The sequence below is a fragment of the Neoarius graeffei genome, chromosome 3 (genome assembly GCF_027579695.1).
Source record: "Neoarius graeffei isolate fNeoGra1 chromosome 3, fNeoGra1.pri, whole genome shotgun sequence".
Lineage (NCBI taxonomy): Eukaryota > Metazoa > Chordata > Actinopteri > Siluriformes > Ariidae > Neoarius > Neoarius graeffei.
The window spans coordinates 82509128-82532813 of record NC_083571.1 but is presented as its reverse complement, the minus strand read 5'-3'; the positions used below and the strand labels follow the sequence as shown (position 1 = coordinate 82532813).

At 43.4% G+C, this 23686-nt stretch overlaps 2 protein-coding genes across 5 annotated transcripts in view; one reads left to right on the top strand and one right to left on the bottom strand.

Annotated features, from left to right (window-relative positions):
* Positions 1–492: 492 nt before the first annotated feature.
* si:dkeyp-117h8.4 (uncharacterized protein LOC572032 homolog) lies at positions 493–21668 on the bottom strand. Of its 2 annotated transcripts, none has more exons than XM_060917507.1 (10): positions 21434–21668; positions 21113–21179; positions 16550–16602; positions 15281–15308; positions 15092–15162; positions 14786–14849; positions 13028–14628; positions 12867–12930; positions 1258–1309; positions 493–1142 (listed from the first exon to the last, which is right to left on the bottom strand). In XM_060917507.1, exons 1-10 carry the CDS (start codon positions 21539–21541, stop codon positions 1103–1105), a joined length of 2148 nt encoding a protein of 715 aa, XP_060773490.1. In that variant the 5' UTR covers positions 21542–21668; the 3' UTR covers positions 493–1102. The 2 variants fall into 2 exon arrangements, with proteins under 2 accessions (XP_060773490.1, XP_060773488.1); XM_060917505.1 differs by having other exon boundaries at positions 16550–16605; positions 21434–21667.
* An 85-nt stretch (positions 21669–21753) lies between these two features.
* aasdh (aminoadipate-semialdehyde dehydrogenase) overlaps positions 21754–23686 on the top strand; it is a 28805-nt gene continuing 26872 nt past the window's right edge. For 2 of the 3 annotated variants that reach the window (XM_060917495.1, XM_060917494.1), the window contains exons 1-2: positions 21755–22289; positions 22827–22947. In XM_060917495.1, the coding sequence (XP_060773478.1) occupies positions 22060–22289; positions 22827–22947 (351 nt within the window). In that variant the 5' untranslated portion in view covers positions 21755–22059. Of the gene's footprint in view, positions 22290–22826; positions 22948–23686 lie in introns of all 3 variants that reach the window. The other variant, XM_060917496.1, reaches the window with a different exon arrangement.

Here is a 23686-nt window from a genome sequence, read left to right as displayed (position 1 = left end):
ACGTTAGCCAGACTAATAAAATATATAAATTAGCGACAATTTTCACTTATCACACTGAATTGATAGTCGCATGTCTTATCGCAATTGTTGTGTCTCCAACTAGTCGCAGGCTGTCGTAGCCCAGTGAGATACTCTCGCACTTCCTGTCTCACGGAAACTGACTTGAGAAGGGTTCGTGACGGCTTTGTGACACCAGCGATGCATTTGCGGCTATTTTGAGAGAAATTTTGTCGCACGAATTCAGCAACGAAAGAGCGACACTTTGCGACTCATGAGAGGAAATTGAGAAGCCCTGCGACACTTTTTTGAAACACTCTCGCGAATGATGTTCGCAATTTGTCACAAGCTGTCGCAGCCCAGTGAGATACTGGCTTAACCTGTTAATCCAGTGTGATTAAAAATATATATATATATATATATATATATATATATATATATATATATATATATATATATATTCTCACAGCATTTTCCAATAAAATATTGTCCAAGTGTAGAAAAGCTTATTTATTAAATCAGTCAATCAGTGTACATACAAGCATAGTGAATACAAAGCTGACATCTCTAGACAGAACATTTGACTTCAGTATTATGTACACTTATAGATTACGGCTCAAGGAATGGGTTGTAAGTGTTAAACTATTTTACAGAGGTTCCAATCAGGAGTTTCGTTTAAAAGCAATAGCCTTTAGGCAGGCCCTGACAAAATATCCTATTTAAGTGAAAAAGGACAGGGCTACTACTGTGATCACAAATAATATGGATTTTTTTTTTTTTTTAAAGTTGATACCTGCTTTTGTATTCAAAGCAGAGTCCTATTTATTCTACTGGATTTATTCTGGTTAGATCATAAATAACTTGCTTGGGGGGGGGGGGAGAAATTTACACATTGGGGACTGTGTTGAATATAATGTTTCTATTTTGAATTTCATGCTACACGTAAGTAGCATGAATACTAGAATCAATACTGCATCATACTACATTGCAATATTGATGCTTAAGATGAAGGAAAAGAGGAGTTTAAAAAGAACAAAAGCAAAAACCATAGCACAACTTGAATCTATTGAATGAGCAAATCACAAGCGAGTGGAAAAAAGGCTCATCACTGGAGAGGTCCGTACAGAAGTCGCCTCCTTGAGAACCTGAAAGTAAAAATCAAGTCATCTGAGCAGTTGGTCACGGAGTCATGTGAAATGAAAACCAACATCATAAACACACACCATTACAGTGAATGCTGTGCAATGTGTAGGCCTTTACCTTGGGGAGACTAAGACATCACTTTGATCCCAGGTTCTCACTGGTGACTTGGCTGTGAATTTAAAAAAAAAAGGAGAGAGAAAAGAAGGGAAAAAAAGGTGAGTGGAGGTTTATGAATAATGTTTTAAATCATATACAAAACCTTTTTAAATTTATCATTTTGTTTGTATCATTTTCTAAACAGCTTGACCACTTTCCCCATGTGGAGTATTACCATGGTCCATGAACATGTAGACCATAAAAAGATAAATGGATAGAAATCAATCCAGCATGTTAACATCAATAACAGCTAAAATGAATATCTGGTACCACGTTAAACAACTTTTCAGACCATTACAGGGCTTTCCCCAAAGTGCAGATACGTAGCGCTCCGCCACGCTGTGTGACGTCAGCGCTGCACTGTCACTTGCACACCAAAACAAACGAGTGCTCGGAGAGCACAATATCCCCCGCTGGCAACTATCTCTATGCTACGAGTGCTTAATATACCCTCATGAAATTGTCAAAGTACAAGTTTCGTAATCAAGGGCCATAATTCTGGTAAAATGTGACTGAATTGAACGAAATTGCAACATGCCTATTACCAACATATAACAGGATCCTGCCCAGTTTTGTGAAATTCCTCCAAAAATTGTGAGAGGAGTTGATTTCAGAAGGTGAGTACCCTTCCCAGGACGGACAGATACCGCCACGATATAATCCCCATCCGGGCCTTTCGGCCAGCGGGGGATAAAAACAATACAAATTGAACAATGCAGAATACTTTCTGCACCTAAATGTCTCCTATTCCCTTTGAAAATGAGCAATAACTATCGAAATGGGAAGATATTGTAATATATAGGTCTAGACCATCCTGGTACTCAACCCAGAAGTGAAAAAGGGTTTCGCTGCATGCACTGACTACCAACCATTCGCAACCATACATAAAACCGTGTTCTCAGCGCTGGTCGCTAGGTGGCATTGTTGCGTGATTTAACCTCGATTCTGTTCCTGGCATCCTGGAGTTGGAAAATGAAGAGGTGGCTACGAAGTGTTTCATTTCAAATCTAATTTTGCCCCCTGTATATTCGACAAAGTAGAAAACAGCAGATTTAATAATGTTGAATTGTGCCTAAATCAGCCCGAGATGCCACCAGAATGCACCAAGTAAAGTCTCTCATTTCAAAATTTTCTGAGGGAGCGTGCCCCCAGACCCCCCTAGCAGCTTTTGGGGCCCTCCAGGCCAGTCTCCACATCAGTAGCACCACTCTGGTATTTTTTTTCTGAGGAAAGCCCTGCATTAAACAGTAGGTTAAATATGGAATAAAACATGATGGGGTATGGTGTTATATAAGAAAAGAGTCAAGGACAGGGTGGTGTGATGTGACCAAAATGTAAAACAGAGTTACTGTTACCAAACCAAAGTTGATTATTTGCCAATAACAGCGTGCCCTGAAGTGTTTTATTCCTCTTATACTGTAGAAATTTACCAATATGATTTTCAACATTAAAGACGGGTATTTTGGCTCCTGAGTGGGATGAGAGAAAAGTGGTCACTATCATTTGGACATCGCAAGTTTGAATCCCGATGATGCCGTAGCCATCTGTAGCCGAGACTATAGGATAGCAAAGTTCTCTCCACCAATCACAGCAACATGAGCTAATCACGGACATCTGTGAGCTCATGTATGCAGAAGGGGACGGATAGATATCGCTTTCCTCCAAGTTTGTTATGGTACGTTCACACCAAAAGCAAAGAGAGGGTTAACTTGCTCTGGCTGCTCTGCCAACGACGCTTTTGAAGTTCATGGATGCTCTTTGACATAAACGAAATCGGCAGCTGCAAGTTCATTCGGAATGCTTTGTCTTGCAAACTTTTATTTGAAAGGCCTGCAAAGCAAACACATGTCAACCGGTGTCTTTGTGCAGATTGATCATAAGTAGGGCATAATTTAACCTCATTAAATCTTTCAAACGTGAAGATAAGAAAACAACTGATGAAGGAAAAATAATGAACAATTATGATTCCATACTTGGTAAGATGATAAACTAAAAATCTATTTGTATGGTTTGACTTTTGTGTTGGGGCGGCACGGTGGTGTAGTGGTTAGCGCTGTCGCCTCACAGCAAGAAGGTCCTGGGTTCGAGCCCCGGGGCCGGCGAGGGCCTTTCTGTGTGGAGTTTGCATGTTCTCCCCGTGTCCGCGTGGGTTTCCTCCGGGTGCTCCGGTTTCCCCCACAGTCCAAAGACATGCAGGTTAGGTTAACTGGTGACTCTAAATTGACCGTAGGTGTGAATGTGAGTGTGAATGGTTGTCTATGTGTCAGCCCTGTGATGACCTGGCGACTTGTCCAGGGTGTACCCCGCCTTTCGCCCGTAGTCAGCTGGGATAGGCTCCAGCTTGCCTGCGACCCTGTAGAAGGATAAAGCGGCTAGAGATAATGAGATGAGACTTTTGTGTTGATACCAATTCAAACTTCAACATGCAGTTTATTCTTTTTTTTTTTTTTTTTATTTATGCCTCTGTATGTAAACAGGGACACACAACACATGGAATCTCACCACCGCAATTATTCATTTCTCCTCCATTGTACTTGAGAACAGTTTGAACGAAAACAAAATTAACACGACTGTATTTGCTAGGATTCTTTAGAGTGGAGCATTTCTAAATTCCGACTGGTTGCTACCAAAACGCGTCATAGCTCGTTACTATAAAGTTGCTTGGACTTCAAGTTTAATCCAACACCCCAATGGCCCAAGACGTGCTGCCGACAGCAAAATTAGCCGTCAACCTGTCCGTACATATACAACATACAATTGACATAGGGTAGACAGGACAGGAAGACAGGGATAAAGATAAAAAGGAAACACAACATGAGAGATAAGGGAAAGAAAAAAAAAAGAACACCCCCCCCACTATGCTCCTGTCAGGAGTACAGTGTGGGAACATTTAAAAAAAACCTTTGCATAAGCACAACTACAACACCGGTACACTTAAACACGGGACTTGAGGGGGGGAATCAGGGGTAAGGGGGGGAGGGGAGGAGGTAATCCAGCGCAAGCAAGCAGCCGTCCGCTCCTGCAGCCATGAAGGCGCTGGTCACGCACCCACTTGTCACACTGGGGGTAAAAATGGTGACCGCAGAGAGTTAGAGAGGAATGCGAGGAATGAGAGTGTCTCCTGGCATTGACCTTCAGGGGGAAATGTTTTCTCAGCAACTGCCTGAACCAAGGCCGGTTCTGTCTCAGGGCGCCGAATGTCAATGTAAAAAAATGAAAGACTTCAGGTCGTTTTGACACACTCGCCATGTTTGGTATGAACGTACCATTACACCACCCTGTAATGCAGCAGGAACAGCAGTTCAAAAAGATGTGGTTGGCTAGAGTCATGTGTCTTGGGGGGAAAAGCACTTGATTGCTTGTACTTCTTTTGCAGCACAATATTTTTGTACGGTATCTAACTGATGGGTGGAAATCAAGGAAAAAAAAAAACATTTAAAAAAACTGTCTGTTAAAATCCCCCAAAGGAATTGGTTCCCGTTTTTGTTTGTTATAACAGCTATGTAGAAACAGATTTGTTTGCCATAAGCTTCGTTTTCTCTTGAAGTTAATAGAGTATATTACATGGTTGTGTGAAGGTATGATGTTTATCTTCAAGTGTTGAACATATTCATGAGTGAGCAAAGCGAACAAGTGAAATATTTTTCAACACGGGAAGATAAACTTCATATCTTCGCGCCACCGTGTAATGTTCTTTATATTATATGGACACATCCACAAAAAAAAAAAAAAAAAGCAAGGCAAGTTAATCAAAAGGATTTTAATTTTGAACCAGTTCACCATTTTGACAAAGCACGTCCACTCAGCGGGAAAACACTGGGAGTGACATCATCGGAGTGAAATATCAGAAATTATGCTACATACAGGACACTTTTTCAATGGAATAAAAACATTTATTTTTTTCACAGTGCGATTTCCATCAAATCCTGCGCTCTGATTGGCTGGCGAGCGGGTCCGTATCCTACGGTACGGATCCTGGTTACGGACCTCTGGCGACTCGCTCGTTCACAACAACAAACATAGTAGCATTTTTTTGTCAACATTTATCTTTTTTTAATAAGATTTATAAGATTATCAAAAATCTTATAAATTTTTGCCAGCATTTCTCAGGAGAATAGCATTAATTTTACATCACGGATAGTGATAACGACAGTATTCACAGCAAAAGCGAGTTTTACTACCCTGAGGAAGAAGAAATAAAATTAAAGCCGCAAGCGGCCTCGACGGGCCCTCGCGCCAGCGGCCAAGGGGGGCGGGGGCATGCGTCCCCGCGAAATACCTTCCACAGCTTCTTCGGCAAGAGACATTACTCCCGCAATGGCGACAAAGCACAGAATTGGACACATGGCAACGATAGGGTCTCGCACTGTACGGTGCTCGGGCCCTAATAATAATAGCGCCCCAAGAAGGGTCTTGGAAAGAGTTTGCTTGCCAAGTTTGACAAATCAGAAGCTGCAATATCATTTTTGCCATAACCAGCACCCCCAGGGGCGAAAGTGCACAAAAATTGGCGTAGACATCAGGTGAGCTATGAAGAGTTTGCGTATGAAGTTTGATGACAATTGAGTAAATAGAAGATGAGATATAGATTTTTGAAGAATAAAATCTTTGGTTTTTCCCATGTCAGTAGGTGGCGCTATGCTGCACATGAGCGATTATGAGTTGGAAAAATGAGTGTCTACAACAGCAACGTACTATCACAAGGTAGTGGTGTGAAGGAAAAGCATTATGGAAATATTTACCAAAAACCCGTTTTGGAGCAATTGCGTCGGCCAAAAACAGCGCCCCCCATGGACAAAAATTTCCAAAACGTGGTATACATGACATGGGAGGTAGCAAGAGGGTGGCCGTGAAGTTTGACCAAATTTGAGGAAAGATTGGAATTTTTGCCCAAAAATAGCGCCCCCAGTGGCGAAATATCACAGAAATTGGGTAACATGTCAGAAGCCCAATGAGTGATTTGCGTGTGAAGTATGAGCATTTTTGAGCAATTAGAAGATTTGTTATGAATTTTTAAGCATGTAAAATTTTGCATCGAAAATTGATTGACGTATAACTTCTGAACGGTTAATCCTACGTGAAACGTATTTAGTAACTTTTGTCAGCCATGTCTGTAGATGATGTGGATCAATTTTGGTGACATTCCTATGAAGGGTCTAGGAGGAGTTGCGCCGTCTTCGTGGCCATGCATTTTGCACAAAAGTGAAATTACCTCACTTCCTGTTGGGCGTGGCTAATGCATTGGCATTACATTTTTGTCCGGCTTAGTGAGATACATATGCGTACCAAATGGCATGCCACTACTACAAACTACATGGCACCCAGGCACCGTAAAGCGGGAGGCCAAAATCACAACGACTTAGGGGGCGCTATAGAGGCCCCGAGCCCCGGCCAAGTTTGGGCTTCTGGTTCTGAGTAGCGGTGGCAATTCTCGGAACTGGTGCCAAATTTCGTGCATTTTCGCCCATGGCAAGCGCCCCGAAAATGGCCCAACAGCGGAGAAAAATAAAGAAGAAGAAGAAGACGGAAGAAGAAGAAGAAGAAGACGGAAGAATAATAATAGTGAACTCTTACAAGAACAATAGGGCCTTCGCCCATAGGGCTCGGGCCCTAATAATAATAGTGAACTCTTACAAGAACAATAGGGCCTTCGCCCTATAGGGCTCGGGCCCTAATTAAAGCCGCAAGCGGCCTCGACGGGCCCTCGCGCCAGCGGCCAAGGGGGGCGGGGGCATGCGTCCCCGCGAAATACCTTCCACAGCATCTTCGGCAAGAGACATTACCACAAGGTAGTGGTGTGAAGGAAAAGCATTATGGAATTATTTACCAAAAACCCGTTTTGGAGCAATTGCGTCGGCCAAAAACAGCGCCCCCCATGGACAAAAATTCCCAAAATGTGGTATACATGACATGGGAGGTAGTAAGAGGGTGGCCGTGAAGTTTGACCAAATTTGAGGAAAGATTGGATTTTTTGCCCAAAAATAGCGCCCCCAGTGGCGAAATATCACAGAAATTGGGTAACATGTCAGAAGCCCAATGAGTGATTTGCGAGTGAAGTATGAGCAGTTTTGAGCAATTAGAAGATTTGTTATGAATTTTTAAGCATGTAAAATTTTGCAGTGAAAATTGATTGACGTATAACTTCTGAACGGTTTATGCAACGTGAAACGTATTTAGAAACTTTTGTCAGCCATGTCTGTAGATCATGTGTATCAATTTTGGTGACATTCCTATGAACGGTCTAGGAGGAGATGCGCCGTGTTCGTGGCCATGCATTTCGCACAAAAGTGAAATTACCTCACTTCCTGTTGGGCGTGGCTAATGCATTGGCATTACATTTTTGTCCGGCTTAGTGAGATACATATGCGAACCAAATGGCATGCCAGTACTACAAACTCCATGGCAACCAGGCACCTTAATGCGGGAGCCCAAAATCACAACGAGTTAGGGGGTGCTATAGAGGCCCTGAGGCCCGCCTGGATCTGGGCTTCTGGTTCTCAGTAGCGGTGGCAGTCTAAGAAAAAGGAGCCAAATTTCGTGCGTTGTCGACCATGGCAAGCGCCCCAATAAGGGTCTTGTAAAGAGTTTGCTTGGCAAGTTTGACAGATCAGAAGCTGCAATATCATTTTTGCCATAACCAGCACCCCCAGGGGCGAAAGTGCACAAAATTTGGTGTAGATGTCAGGTGAGCTATGAAGAGTTTGCGTATGAAGTTTGATGACAATTGAGTAAATAGAAGATGAGATATAGATTTTTGAAGAATAAATTTTTTGGTTTTTCCCATGTCAGTAGGTGGCGCTATGCTGTACATGAGCGATTATGAGTTGGAAAAATAAGTGTCTACAACAGCAACGTACTATCACAAGGTAGTGGTGTGAAGGAAAAGCATCATGGAATTATTTACCAAAAACCCGTTTTGGAGCAATTGCGTCGGCCAAAAACAGCGCCCCCCATGGACGAAAATTTCCAAAATGTGGTATACATGACATGGGAGGTAGAAAGAGGGTGGCCGTGAAGTTTGACCAAATTTGAGGAAAGATTGGAATTTTTGCCCAAAAATAGCGCCCCCAGTGGCGAAATATCACAGAAATTGGGTAACATGTCAGAAGCCCAATGAGTGATTTGCCTGTGACGTATGAGCAGTTTTGAGCAATCAGAAGATTTGTTATGAATTTTTAAGCATGTAAAATTTTGCATCGAAAATTGATTGACGTATAACTTCTGAACGGTTTATCCAACGTGAAACGTATTTAGTAACTTTTGTCAGCCATGTCTGTAGATGATGTGTATCAATTTTGGTGACATTCCTATGAACGGTCTAGGAGGAGTTGCGCCGTCTTCGTGGCCATGCATTTCGCACAAAAGTGAAATTACCTCACTTCCTGTTGGGCGTGGCTAATGCATTGGCATGACATTTTTGTCCGGGTTAGTGAGATACATATGCCTACCAAATGGGATGCCACTACTACAAACTACATGGCACCCAGGCACCTTAATGCGGGAGGCCAAAATCACAACGACTTAGGGGGCGCTATAGAGGCCCGGAGCCCCGGCCAAGTTTGGGGTTCTGGTTCTGAGTAGCGGTGGCAATTCTCGGAACTGGCGCCAAATTTCGTGCGTTTTCGCCCATGGCAAGCGCCCCGAAAATGGCCCAACAGCGGAGAAAAATAAAGAAGAAGAAGAAGACGGAAGAAGAAGAAGAAGAAGACGGAAGAAGAAGAATAATAGTGAACTCTTACAAGAACAATAGGGCCTTCGCCCATAGGGCTCGGGCCCTAATAAAACATTTCAGGAGAAAGCTAAAAACCTCTAACTTGCTAACGCCGAGCAAAAACATGGCTGAATCCTGAATGACTCCTATTTGTATAAATAGGGAACTACATAGGCGGCAAAATGTAGTTTTTTTTTTTCCTGCCATGGAAGTGCACTTGTATACCGAGGAGGAAGCCATTTGCATTACAGCCCTGAATAAGGATTCAAAACAGCATTAATTTTACAGCATGGATAGTGATAATGACAGTCTTCGCAGCGAAAGCGAGTTTTACTACCCTGAGGAAGAAGAAATAAAATAAAACATTTCAGGAGAAAGCTAAAAACCTCTAACTTGCTAACGCCAAGCAAAAACATGGCTGAATCCTGAATGACTCCTATTTGTATAAATAGGGGACTACATAGACAGCAAAATGTATTTTTTTTTTTTCCCCTGCCATGGAAGTGCACTTGTATACCGAGGAGGAAGCCATTTGCATTACAGCCGTGAATGAGGATTCAAAATGGCGGCTCAGCTCGGTTTTCCCTTTCGGGCGCTCTCGTTTTCTGTTAGAATTTGGTAAAGAAAAAATATATATATATTATTTACCAGCTTAAGGTCGGTTTGTATGGTGAAATACCGTGACCTCGGCCTTGAATACTGACCCTCGGCCCAGAGGGCCTCGGTCAGTACTTTCAAGACCTCGGTCACAGTATTTCACGATACGGACCTCCCAGCTGGTAAATAACATATGTATTCTATTCCCCTCTAGCGCATTTCATTCATTTGGTTTGATAGCATGCAATATGGGCGGCACGGTGGTGTAGTGGTTAGCGCTGTCGCCTCACAGCAAGAAGGTCCGGGTTCGAGCCCCGTGGCCGGTGAGGGCTTTTCTGTGTGGAGTTTGCATGTTCTCCCCGTGTCCGCGTGGGTTTCCTCCGGGTGCTCCGGTTTCCCCCACAGTCCAAAGACATGCAGGTTAGGTTAACTGGTGACTCTAAATTGACCGTAGGTGTGAATGTGAGTGTGAATGGTTGTCTGTGTCTATGTGTCAGCCCTGTGATGACCTGGCGACTTGTCCAGGGTGTACCCCGCCTTTCGCCCGTAGTCAGCTGGGATGGGCTCCAGCTTGCCTGCGACCCTGTAGAAGGATAAAGCGGCTACAGATAATGAGATGAGATGAGCATGCAATATGGGCGGCACGGTGGTGTAGTGGTTAGCGCTGTCGCCTCACAGCAAGAAGGTCCGGGTTAGAGCCCCGTGGCCGGTGAGGGCCTTTCTGTGCGGAGTTTGCATGTTCTCCCCGTGTCCGCGTGGGTTTCCTCCGGGTGCTCCGGTTTCCCCCACAGTCCAAAGACATGCAGGTTAGGTTAACTGGTGACTCTAAATTGACCGTAGGTGTGAATGTGAGTGTGAATGGTTGTCTGTGTCTATGTGTCAGCCCTGTGATGACCTGGCGACTTGTCCAGGGTGTACCCCGCCTTTCGCCCGTAGTCAGCTGGGATAGGCTCCAGCTCGCCTGCGACCCTGTAGAACAGGATAAAGCGGCTAGAGATAATGAGATGAGCATGCAATATTATCATTTCGCTTTTCTTACATGTATTATGTCACTCTACCCAATGGAGAATGAGCGTTAAATATGATCTACGATATTGCATGGCTGTCAAGACAACATGACGTCACATGAGAGTTTTCTGCTGCACATGCACAGAAGCATTGCTTTATTCACCAGGAAAGAGAAAGACTAGACTAATCCAGTGCTAGGATTAGCTATGCTATAATTAAGCACTAAATAAATAAATAAACTGAAACTAAAGACGTCCTGAACACCCGAAAGGCTACCAAAGCTTCATTAGGTATTCTTCACACACATTTACAAGCAGTGGCGAACCGTTAGTATTAGAGCTGGGATTTGAGTTCAGCCAAAGCTTAGCCAGACACAGCAAAAAAGCAACAGGGCAAAGGATTAGCGTCAGGCTGCCAGGTAGCACCGTTGTATGAAGATTTGTTGATGTCGATTTTAAAAGTAACTAAGTCAGTTACATAGGGAAATGAATACTTAAGCATGAGTGAAAAATACTGGGGCGAGTGTGTGTGGAAGAGTCTGGAGACAGAAATCTTAGTTTCTCGGTCATTAGCCTGTGCTACTTGCTCTCAATAGCACTGGCTTTTTTGATGGTATATCATATATTCCATTCAGCTAGCATGATACTGAACTCGTCTTCGACTCGTTCAATATCGTGCTAGCTGAATGGAATATATCTGATATACAAAAAAAAAAAAGCCAGCCAATATTATTATTATTACTACTACTACTCGTCTTCGACTCATTCAGTATCATGCTAGCTGAATGGAATATATCTGATTATACTACAAAAAAAAAAGCCAGCCAATATTATTATTATTATTATTATTATTATTATTATGTCTTCAACTCCTTCAGTATCATGCTAGCTGAATGGAATACATCTGATATACAAAAAAAAAAAAAGAAAAAAAACAGCCAATATCTCATCTCATTATCTGTAGCCGCTTTATCCTGTTCTACAGGGTCGCAGGCAAGCTGGAGCCTATCCCAGCTGACTACGGGTGAAAGGCGGGGTTCACCCTGGACAAGTCGCCAGGTCATCACAGGGCCGACACATAGACACAGACAACCATTCACACTCACATTCACACCTACGGTCAATTTAGAGTCACCAGTTAACCTAACCTGCATGTCTTTGGACTGTGGGGGAAACCGGAGCACCCGGAGGAAACCCTCGCGGGCACGGGGAGAACATGCAAACTCCGCACAGAAAGGCCCTCGCCGTCTTGCTGTGAGGCGACAGTGCTAACCACTCCACCACCGTGCTGCCAGCCAGCCAATATTATTATTATTATTACTACTCGTCTTCGACTCATTCAGTATCATGCTAGCTGAATGGAATATACCTGATATCACTCAACGCCAGCCAATATTTTTAAATATGTCACTCAGATCAGCGAAGTATTTCATATGAAAAAATATGCATTTTTGAACATGAGAAGATAAACTTTACATCTTCAAGCCAACATGTGAGTTTCTTTTTATTATACAGACACAAAGTACCCAAATTTATCAAAAGTTATTGATTCCCTCACAAATGACATATAGAGATTTTAGGTCATGGTTTTGGTTCTCCATGTCCTGGATGTAGCTCGTATGAAAAATATGAGTGGCGTATTTCCCAGTAAAACACTCATGTCCATATAATATAAACAAAATGTGTATCTTATGATATCAGGAAACCTCAAAAACTTTCCAGTGTTGTAAAACTTAGTTACAGCTTTGCCTGAAGAGTAAAGATACTACAAAGATTTACCTCATCAACTTCACACGTTTTAAAAATTTGTTTACGGAGGGCGTCTGTCATACAATGTTTTTACGATAGTGTATTGTATATGATTAATGCATTAGAAAGAATGAATTAATGTAAACCTTGCATCCATAACTACTGGCCTACTGCTAAAGGTACTGCAGTTTTGTTTTGCTAAAAATCAAACAGTGGAATGATTTGGTCAGTGAACTGAACTAAATTTGGCTTTCTGTGGACTTCAGGCAGTCACTGAATGCAAAGGATTTGCACCCAAAAGTGACGAAAATGACCATTTATTTAAGATCATGTTTATTTGTTCATTACTTTTGATCCCCTAAAAAGGACTTACCATGGATAAGACCTATTTGGTTCATTCAACATGCATACACACAAACTCAAATTAAAGTCACTGTTAAATTCCAAAGCCAGAGTGAAGGAGTCAGAGTCAAACCAACAGAAATGACCACTGTCCAGTTACTTACTGCCTGCATATGCTTCAGAGATGTCAAAATTCTCACCGTCACCTCTCCTTCTCAATGTATCTCTCTGCAAGCATATGAGAAATTGGAAAAGGAAAAAAAAAGTTATTACAAAAGCTAATGTTAGGTGATGTATTATTTTTGTGTCATATTACACATGTTACCCAAGATGGGGAGTAACGCTGTCTCTGCAGGTCCTGTCTGGAGCCTGGTCCTTTTCCGTTGCTTCCTGAGGTACTTGCCTCATGCTGTCTGATCGCTCTGAGAAATCCTGGGCTCGGACACTGCAAGAAAAGAGCCCTGTTCCAGGTGTATTTGTCTTCATTGGGCTCTACCATTGCAGTATTCACATATCTGTTCTCCTGCTGCTGCTTTGGCCAGAACTGGGTGGTCCGGCGTGGTGAACAGCTCTCACGGAAACGCTTGAATCGCAGAGACTCCACTACCTCTGGCTCACGATGTCTCTTCTTTAGTTGGCTACGTACAGGTGTTAGAGAGAGAGCAGACATGCTCTTGGAGGACACAGCAGGACTTTGGACCCCCAATTGTGTCTTGCACAGGTGACAGGAAGATGTAGGTTTAGTGCTGCGACAGATAAAATGATGATAAAGACTCATGAACTCAACATCAATCTGCTTGTTGGGCATCTGGGAGATGGAAAAGAATGGAGAATAGTGGCTAGAGAAGAATGGCTGACGCTTCAGCTGTTTGGTGGGATTCTCCTGATGATGAGGCAATTGTTGGTGGGGAGAGGGATATCTCTGACCTTTGTGAGGAGATCGGCGCATCTCGGAGGTATGAATCACAGGCAACGCTTGTTTGGGAGAGGACAAAGTTGCTTGCCTGTCGTGTTCCAGGCTGGCCTTTAGTGGACTCCTCAGGTGAGAAAGATGAACACTGAGCGCTCTCTGTGGGGAGGCAGCAGAAGAATTACTGTGGTCCCTGCTCAGGCCTGAGTGATGATAAAATGGTGAGGAATTAACAGAGTTCCCTACTTGGATTGCAAGAGATGACATTTTGGCTATTTTTAATGGAGACCAGGTTGAGCTACAAACAGAAGAAGCTGGAACCCCATGAGATCTTGGCAAAGGGTCAGGTTCAACAACGTAGGTCTGGTTGAGATCTGGTGATTGAGAACGAGGGGAGGAAGAACCAGAAGACGGTGGCGTTGAAAGGTCCAGTACACGAACAGATCGACGCGGTGAGCTGCTGTCTGAGCGTTGGCCTGTCCAATGGGACCTGATTTCCACTCCTGTGCTTTTCTTTACATCATCTCTTCTTGGTGAAAAAAAGCAAGCGGTGGATACAGGGGACGTGTTACTGATACACTTCAGTGGTGAAACATCCAGCTTGCTTTTATGTGGTGAAGATCCCTGATACTTGAATTTACTTTGCTGGTGGTTAGTGATGGTTTCATCGGGTGGTTTTGGGACAGTGAGTGAGCTCTCTCTTGTCCTGTTCAACGTATGACTGAAGGTATTGCTGAAGTCATGACTGCGGTGCTGTGCTTGGGAAGATTGCCAGCGCCTGTGACGATATCTGCGCAAGACAGCACTAGCTGCTTCAGTCACGTGCTGACGTCGGTACGCCTCGCCAATCTGGTTCAGCATGCTGGGGTAGAGGTCCAAGAGAGTGCTGCCGTGGCTGCTTAGCGTCCTCTCCAGATCCCGATCCTCTTCCTCAGGCTGAGACGGCTCGCCCCACAAACAGCTACGAGAGCTGCTCATTGATTTCACAGAGAGCTGGGATGTCTCAGAACCACACCCTGTGTTTGAGACAACATAATTAGTGTTGCAGGGAGTGCCTTCAGAATTCCTCTCTTATTCATTCAATAAGTATTCATACTGTATATGCAAAGTTGTACACAGCTGACTCGAGGGAGTATGTGAGCATGTATATAGGTTCAAGTGGCGAGTTCTTACACAGGCTGCTATTGCTGTTTTCAATCTGACTGGAACGGTCAAGATCAATCATTGCATCATCCATCTGATTTAGGACAAGACAAAAGGGTTTTATTTACTTATTCAGTGCAGTTCAAGAAGATCATTCTCTCTCCTTCCCCCCAAAACAAACACCCAGCCATGTATGTAAACAAATGTCTTACCTGTAACTCAAAGTATAGCAACCACAAAAAAAAGGAGGACTGATTAACCCTTACATCATGATTTGCTGGCAGAGAATCAAGAAGGAAAATTTTATAGTGGTGTTAAAAACACAAGTCACACCACCTGGCATGAAGAAAGAGATAAATTTGCATCTTGATCCAAGAGAGCGTCTTCTTCCTGAAGAACATCCAAAGCTAGATGAAAAAGGGAAAAAAAAAAAAGTTAAATGTGGGCTGTGAAAGGGATCATCAATTGCAAAGCAATTCATTATAAGTATGTAGAAAAGCAGTGCCAAAACAAAATGTTTCCTACCCTGCACTGACCGCTCTTTGAGTTGATTCTGCAAGAACAATGAGTGCGCATAAGGAAACATCACACATTCGTTAAGATTTTTGTACTCTGGTACAAAAGGCACTGATGTGATCTTGTAACATACCAACAAAAGAAGGAATGCCATGACAACAGACTTTTTTTTTTTTAATGTGTGTCCAGGAGCCAGGTTTTAGCTGGTAGTGAATCATAAACAAAACTACTTCCTTCCAAGATTAATCTATGCACTATCAGAATTCCCCATGAGTTGTAAAAATTCTTCTTTGTTTATTGGTTATTTCCTACATACAATTTTAAACAAAAATGTTGTAGGATGTGGCCTTGATGACATTTTTATATCTCTGTCCGTGTTAAAATCAATCGCTGAGTTACTAAGCAAGGCTTGTCTGTGTCCAACACAACATTTTTCAATCGAGGTAAACTATTATCATTTAAATTGTGTTACTATAATAAACATCCTTTCAATTATGAAGCGTATCCACTGTAAAATAAAAACATGCCATTTTGACCTCCATGTCCATCAAAACCAGACACTTAGGTGGGGTTTACATTAGACCGTATCAGCGGATCATCAGATTAACGTTTTTAAAACGATTAGCGTGCACACAGCAATGCCAATACACAGATACGCTCAGCTCCGCAGGCATCCTGCGCTCCAAATCACTCCGCCCTGAACAGCGAGTGCCCTCTGGAGGGTGCGCACTCCGGCCCTGCGCAGCTCACACAGCGCGCGAGTGAAGCGCACGAGCAGTGATTCGGGACTGAGCCGCTGTGTGTGTGATCCCAGCGCATATTGGGCATGCGCGTCACTTACCACTTGCAAGTGGAAGGATGGCAAGCCTAAAGACAATCATAACTACACAATGGGCAGTATTTGCATCAGTATTTGCAGTATTTTCATACTTTTATACTCTTTAATGAAAGGTGATACAAGGCGGAAGTCCGCGCCGTTTTTCAGCAGTCGCGTCACATGACCAACGCCAGCGAATCAGGAAGGTGGATGTCACAGTGACGTTGTCCAATGACGACGCCAGCTAGAGCTCAGCACAGCGTATCCGCGTATTCTCAATGTTTACACAGCACCGGAGCTGACACGATCTGGATTGAATACGTGGACCCTGGCGGATTCCCGTTTCCCGGCATTTTAATGTAAACGGACAGTGCATCCGTGAAGAAAACGAGACAGATACGGTCTAATGTAAACTTGGCCTTAGTCTAAAGTTGTGTTATGTGATCTCATTTTCTTCTTACCCTTAAGTGCTCCAGTTCCTTTTCTGCTGTGGCGCTGTTCAAAGGCACAGAACCTGCTGAAAAACACAGCATCAAATCTCGGAGCCATTGAATGTTTTAACCCTGAACCTTCCACAGACTCATATAGTATATTGCCAAAAGTATAAGGACACCTGAGTATTCTGTTCCAAAAGCATTGGCATTAATATTGAGCTGTTCCCCCTTTGGCTGCTATAATATCCTCCACTCTTCTGGGAAGGCTTTCCACTAGATTTTGGAGCGTGGCTATGGGGATTTGTGTTCATTCAGCTACAAGAACATTCGTGAGATCAGGCATTGATGTTGGGCAAGGAGGCCTAGGCTGCAGTCAGAGTTCCAGTTCATCCCAGAGGTGTTCAGGTCAGGGATGTGAGCAGGAAATGCAAGTTCTTACATATAAAACTTGGCAAAAAATGTCTTCATGGAGCTCACTATGCATACAGAGGCACTGTCATTCATTCATTTTCTATACTGCTTATCCATTGCAGGTCACAGGCGAGCTGCTAAAGCCAATCCCAACTGACACTGAACAGGTCACCAGTCTATCATGGGGCTAACACAGATAGACAGACAACCATTCGTACCTATGGGTAATTTAGAGTAGTCAGTTGACCTAATCTTTTGGAATGTGGGAGGAAACCCACACAGGCATGAGAACATCTAACCTCTACACAGAAATAGTGCAGCGGCCAACCCTTGAAAAGCCCTCTAAAAAGAGGTGGTACCCCTCCAGGCGGTAGAACAAAGCGGGACCTGTTTTATTTGAAGGGTATGGGTGTCTACTTCATGAAAAACATGGTTGTACAAAATTAATATTGTAACAACATATGGATTAACCCCTTATTTGCCGGACCATCTGCAAAATTCTGTATGGCCAAAGTTTTCTGTAATTTGAACCTAATTCTCATTCCAACTAAGGTAAGAGTTGTGGGAGGAAGGCCTATGGCCATCTTAATTACTGCATGCTGCACAGTCCTAAGCAGCACATGGCTTCATGTACAATGAATGGAACTCTGTGTTTCTATGGGCAGCCAACGCTGGATTATGTAATTGCTGTGGCCACCAAACCTCAGTCTGGCCACTATCCCAGGATTGCATCAGGTTCTGTACACGAAAGAATCAGGACCAGCCGAAGTCCGTGATATCACTCACCTCTACTGTACGGACGGTAACTGCTCAGAAGGTACCAAGTGTGTTTGTGTGTCGGCAGGGCTCTTCTGCATTGACATTTGTGAGTGTGTTTCCTGTCCGAATGTCCCCCATGATCAGGAGACATTGGCAGAGATGTGAATGACATACAGCATGGCATTTTCTACATGAATCTCTACTTGACCACCCCTTGACATAATGAGTGAACTAGATTTCAACCTGAGAATAAAAAGGGTTATAATTATTGAAAGTCATGTTTGATCGAAATGAAGGCCTATTATTTACTAGTAACTGTTCAGGGTTAACAGCACAAAAGAATCCCCAGATCTGCACAAAATGAACAAAATATATTCTATTCATTTTCGTGTTGTTGTACAAACCATCCAAATAATGTGTGTATTGTTTCAATACAAAAACATCAACAGGTTTTTATAGAAGAGGAAGCAGATGTTTAGTAAGATAGTGCTTTTCAAAAATATCTTATGCTAGCAAACCTAATTTCACGATCAAAGATGTCAGCAATGTTTTGTATGACCAATGACCCGATCAACCTGTATTAGCTAGGAAGGGGTTAAATTGCTTGAAAACATGTCTCAGACTACATTTGCATCTTTGAAATAATGATTTCTCTCCTTAGTAACGTACAACTCATCCATAGAGAAAATATCGGCTTCATTTTCTCAAATTGTGATTTCAACGTTAAATCTGGGTTTATGCGCAGTCGCAAACAAAGGGTTGATTGAGGTTTTTCACCTGACGTCACAGGGTCACGTGACGCCCCGGTGTCCGCCATTTTGAAGGTCAAGCTAGCTAATGTCAACAACATCATAGCTGGTATGTTACTGTAGCAATGTTTACGTTCAGTCATTTGGATGACTGTTAAAACCTTTCAGTCTCAAGTTTTTCCTTTACTGTATTTACTAGTTTACTGTAATTATGATCCGGCAGCTATTTACACCGGATCCAGTGTAAATAGCTGCCGGAGCGCGCTCCGGCTTGCTCCCCCTCAAATTAAGCAGCGCGCTCCGGCTTGCTCCCCCTCAAATTAAGCAGCGCGCTCCGGCTTGCTCCCGGAGTGCTCCGGCCGAGGTTCCGGAGCGCACTCCGGCTTGCTCCCCCTCAAATTAAGCAGCGCGCTCCGGCTTGCTCCCGGAGTGCTCCAGCCGAGGTTCCGGAGCGTGCTCCGGCTTGCTCCCCCTCAAATTAAGCAGCGCGCTCCGGCTTGCTCCCCCTCAAATTAAGCAGCGCGCTCCGGCTTGCTCCCGGAGTGCTCCGGCCGAGGTTCCGGAGCGCGCTCCGGCTTGCTCCCCCTCAAATTAAGCAGCGCGCTCCGGCTTGCTCCCAGAGTGCAAGCCGGAGCGCGCTGCTTAATTTGAGGGGGAGCAAGCCGGAGCGTGCTCCGGCAGCTATTTACACTGGATCCGGTGTAAATAGCTGCCGGATCATAATTACAGTAAACTAGTAAATACAGTAAAGGAAAAACTTGAGACTGAAAGGTTTTAACAGTCATCCAAATGACTGAACGTAAACATTGCTACAGTAACATACCAGCTATGATGTTGTTGACATTAGCTACTGCTAACAGCTAGCTGCTAGTGCACTGCTACAACACAGACACCGACCCTAATAATACAGTTCTTGGTCATTGCCTGGTAACAGCAAATTTATAACGGGCCATGTCTCAACAGACTAAGAAGTTATTTCAGTGACATTTAATAACATTTTGTTTATCCTGAGGACCGAAAGTAAATGAAAATGTGAACAAACCTTAGCTGTAATAAGATGGCGACCACCGGCTCCAGGGACGACCCGCTTAGGCATGTTACCCAGGCATGTTACCCAGCCTGACACAAAATATTTGTAGGTATCCAAACTCATACGCTTTCAGATCAATACCTGTGTATGGCGATGGGTTTTTAACGACATAGGTATACAGATCATGTGGGCCGAAGTCAGGTAAAGACGAGGGCTTCGTGTACTTCCGTACGTCAGTGAACAATCCCGGTGGAAGCGGGTAAACGTCGTTCTCTAAGCCTGCTAACCTCAATTTTTGCAAATACCTCTCCCTCTGCTCGCCCTGTAAATGCCCTACGTCGCTGGATAGTGAAGGTGTTTTCTGCATCTCGCTCCTTTTTCTTTTATGTTTTTCGTTTGTCGCCTTCCTCGCATTCAAACTGATTCGAGCCGTGACCTCCAAAATGGCAGCCTCACATGACTTGGTCACGTGGGTGAAAAACCTCAATTGGCAGTGTTGTACCCATTCTGAACAATTCAAACTGGTATTTTTGAATAAAAGACATCTAAAACTATAGAATAAGTTTTCTCTTATTTTCCTGACAATTAATCATTTATAATTGAAATATTCAACGAACAACCTGAAAAAAAAACTCAAATATTTGGATTCTAAGGAGTTAATACACCCATAAATTGATGAAAATCAAATTAAACGCCCAGAAAGGTTGCATTAGCATATCATGGACCTAAATGATGCAGTGCATTGATGCCCACACATCAATATGTGCATTCATTGCAGAGGAAATGCCTCTGGTATAGCGATACGGAATTTTGCAGATGGTCCGGCAAATAAGGACCACATGTTGTTACAATATTAATTTTGTACAACCATGTTTTTTATGAAGTAGACACCCATACCCTTCAAATAAAACAGGTCCCGCTTTGTTCTACCGCCTGGAGGGGTATGCCCTTTATTTTCAGCTCCTCGCCACTGGTCTAAAAGGTTCCAGTCGACTGCCAGCTTCGAACCCAGAACCCGGTTTGCTGTGAGGCGACAGTACTAACCAGTGCACCACCGTGTCGTCCAGTCTTAGTTCCAGGGAAGAGAAATTACATTCAAAAGGCACCATGTAGGGCGGCACGGTGGTGTAGTGGTTAGCGCTGTCGCCTCACAGCAAGAAGGTCCTGGGTTCGAGCCCCGGGGCCGGCGAGGGCCTTTCTGTGTGGAGTTTGCATGTTCTCCCCGTGTCCATGTGGGTTTCCTTCGGGTACTCCGGTTTCCCTCACAGTCCAAAGACATGCAGGTTAGGTTAACTGGTGACTCTAAATTGAGCGTAGGTGTGAATGTGAGTGTGAATGGTTGTCTGTGTCTATGTGTCAGCCCTGTGATGACCTGGCGACTTGTCCAGGGTGTACCCCGCCTTTCGCCCGTAGTCAGCTGGGATAGGCTCCAGCTTGCCTGCGACCCTGTAGAAGGATAAAGCGGCTAGAGATAATGAGATGAGATGAGGCACCATGTACAACTTTGTGTTTCAGTCACCGTGGAAAGTCTACATGTAGGTGTGATGGTCAGGTGTCCACATACTTTTGGCTACATAGTGTAACAGGTCAGAAAATTGCACAATTCTTTGGCTTAGATCAGTATTGTAAATATTGTCTCACCTTTCCCTGATCTGAAGGTCAGTGTTTTCAGACAGACGTCAGGTCCTGGATCATCTAAATTCGAATACTGAGAGAGATGGTGGTTGTTGTTGTTGTTATTGCTGTAGCCTGATCATGTGTGTAGACTCTCTGTACTTTGTGATTGTGAAAGTCAGTCAGGTAAATGTTTACAGCAGTTACGTTTTTAAAAGTTATTAAGCTAAACTTGTAGCTAGTGTGTGATTAGGGAGGTTAATTAATAAACTAAATTTAGTGAAATATCATGACTAGCTAATGAAGATGGCTCCCTAGCGTTAGCCAGGAGTAAAGTCAGCTACTCACTTTTTGGAAAATCCGCTCCATCGTGTTTCTGAACGTTTCGTTATTTTTCTTGAACTGTTCTGAAATTAGTTTTTGACTCAGATCAGACCGGCCATGATGGCGCTCCATTTTAAAGGATAAAAATTTTCCAGAATAAAGAAATATGACTTTAACCCGCTTCAATAGCAGACTTTAACAGCATCACTCGCTAATCCATATATTTTTCAAATTTCCCCCGTTGTAAAATAGTTCGCGTTGATTGGCGGGTTAGATGACGCGTCATTTTTGCGCGACGCATTGCTTGGCGTAGTGGTGGGCAGCTCGAGTCATTTTAGTGAATCGATTCTTTCGAACAGTTCGAGAAACCGAACCTGGTACAGTATTTTCTTTAGAGTCCACACTTTCTTGCTCTTTGTTATTAGTCCATTATTGTGCTCTATGCGTAGTAATACCAAAGTTTTCCAACTAACTATATGCAATTGACGATTCAGTGATGCTTGTGAACCGGTACGAATGAGTCACTAAAAAGAGTCGTTCAAAAAGAAGAGCGACTCGTTACTTTGGAGCTGGACCGACCGTTTTCATGTTTTGGTTACATGTTAAGAACGAACTGCTGCTTTATTTAAAAATCTGGTAAGCGCGTAATCATGAAAAGTTTGCACGCGATGGTGCATGAGGCTGCTGTTCATTACGGCACTAAAACTGCTGCTATCTTCGATACCGGAAGCGCGTCGCCTGCTACCTGCCTGTCCTATGATCAGCTTGTAGCTTTAGGAAACGAGCTATGCAGAAATCTCCAGGGAGCAGTAGGAGAGAATGAACAGGCTATTGGTGTGTTCTGTGATGTGAACATCTTCCTTCCGGTCTGGATCTTTAGGTATATAAGTTTGTCTGATGCACTAAATGGACAAAAAGTATGTAGACACCTGAACATCACACCTAGATGTGGTTCTTCCCTAAACTGTTGGAAACACACAATTGTATAGGATGTCTTCCCTTCTCTGGAACTATGTTCCATTATAACAATAACCCTGTGCACAAAGCAAGCTGCCATGAACACATGGTTTGTCAAAATTGTAGAAGATCTTGAATGGCCTGCACAGAGCCTCTTTGGGATGAACTGCACCCCAGGCCCCCTCCTGACCTCAGTAATGGTTATGGCTGAAGGAGTACAAATCCCCACAGCTATGCTCCAAAATCTAGTGGAAAGACTTCGCAGGAGAGTGGAGCAAAGCAGGGACTAAAGCTATAATGGCATGTTCAAAAAGCAAATGGATATGAGTGTTCAGGCGTCCACAAACTTTTGGCCATATAGTGTACCGTTCACTGCAAACAACACGCTGAACTGCATTTTTATATTGTAACCATCCAATGCTTCAGTTTCCCACCAAGTCACAGTCTCTTCACTGCTCAGTATCCTGCAGGTGCCTGCTGCCTATGTTCCTCTGGACCCAGTCTCACCACCTCTGCTTACCATGAGAATAATGGACAGATGCCATTTGAAGTTCTGCTTGATACAGAGCACTTTGCTGCAGGTATTGAGTCTCTGTTGAACAACTTGACATCCAGCTGTTGCTCTTAAAGCATAACTAGCTGAAGTGAAACTAACAGGAAAGATATTTAGGGTGTTTGTTTGAAAGTTTGTGAACCCTTTAGAATTTTCTATATTTCTGCATAAATATGACCTAAAACATCTTCAGATTTTCACACCAGTCCTAAACGTAGATAAAGAGAGCCCAGTTAAACAAAAGAGACAAAAATATTATACTTGGTCATTTATTTATTGAGGAAAATGATCCAGTATTACAGATCTGCGAGTGGCAAAAGTATGTGAACCTTTGCTTTCAGTATCTGGTGTGACCCCCTTGTGCAGCAATAACTGCAACTAAACGTTTGCGGTAACTGTTGATCAGTCCTGCACACCGGCTTGGAGGAATTTTAGCCCATCCCTCTGTACAGAACAGCTTCAACTCTGGGATGTTGGTGGGTTTCCTCACATGAACTGCTGGCTTCAGGTCCTTCCACAACATTTCTATTGGATTAATGTCAGGACTTTGACTTGGCCATTCCAAAACATTAACTTTATTCTTCTTTAACCATTCTTTGGTAGAACGACTTGTGTGCTGAGGATCGTTGTCTTGCTGCATGACCCACCTTCTCTTGAGATTCAGTTCATGGACAGATGTCCTGACATTTTCCTTTAGAATTCGCTGGTATAATTCAAAATTCATTGTTCCATCAATGATGGCAAGCCGTCCTGGCCCAGATGCAGCA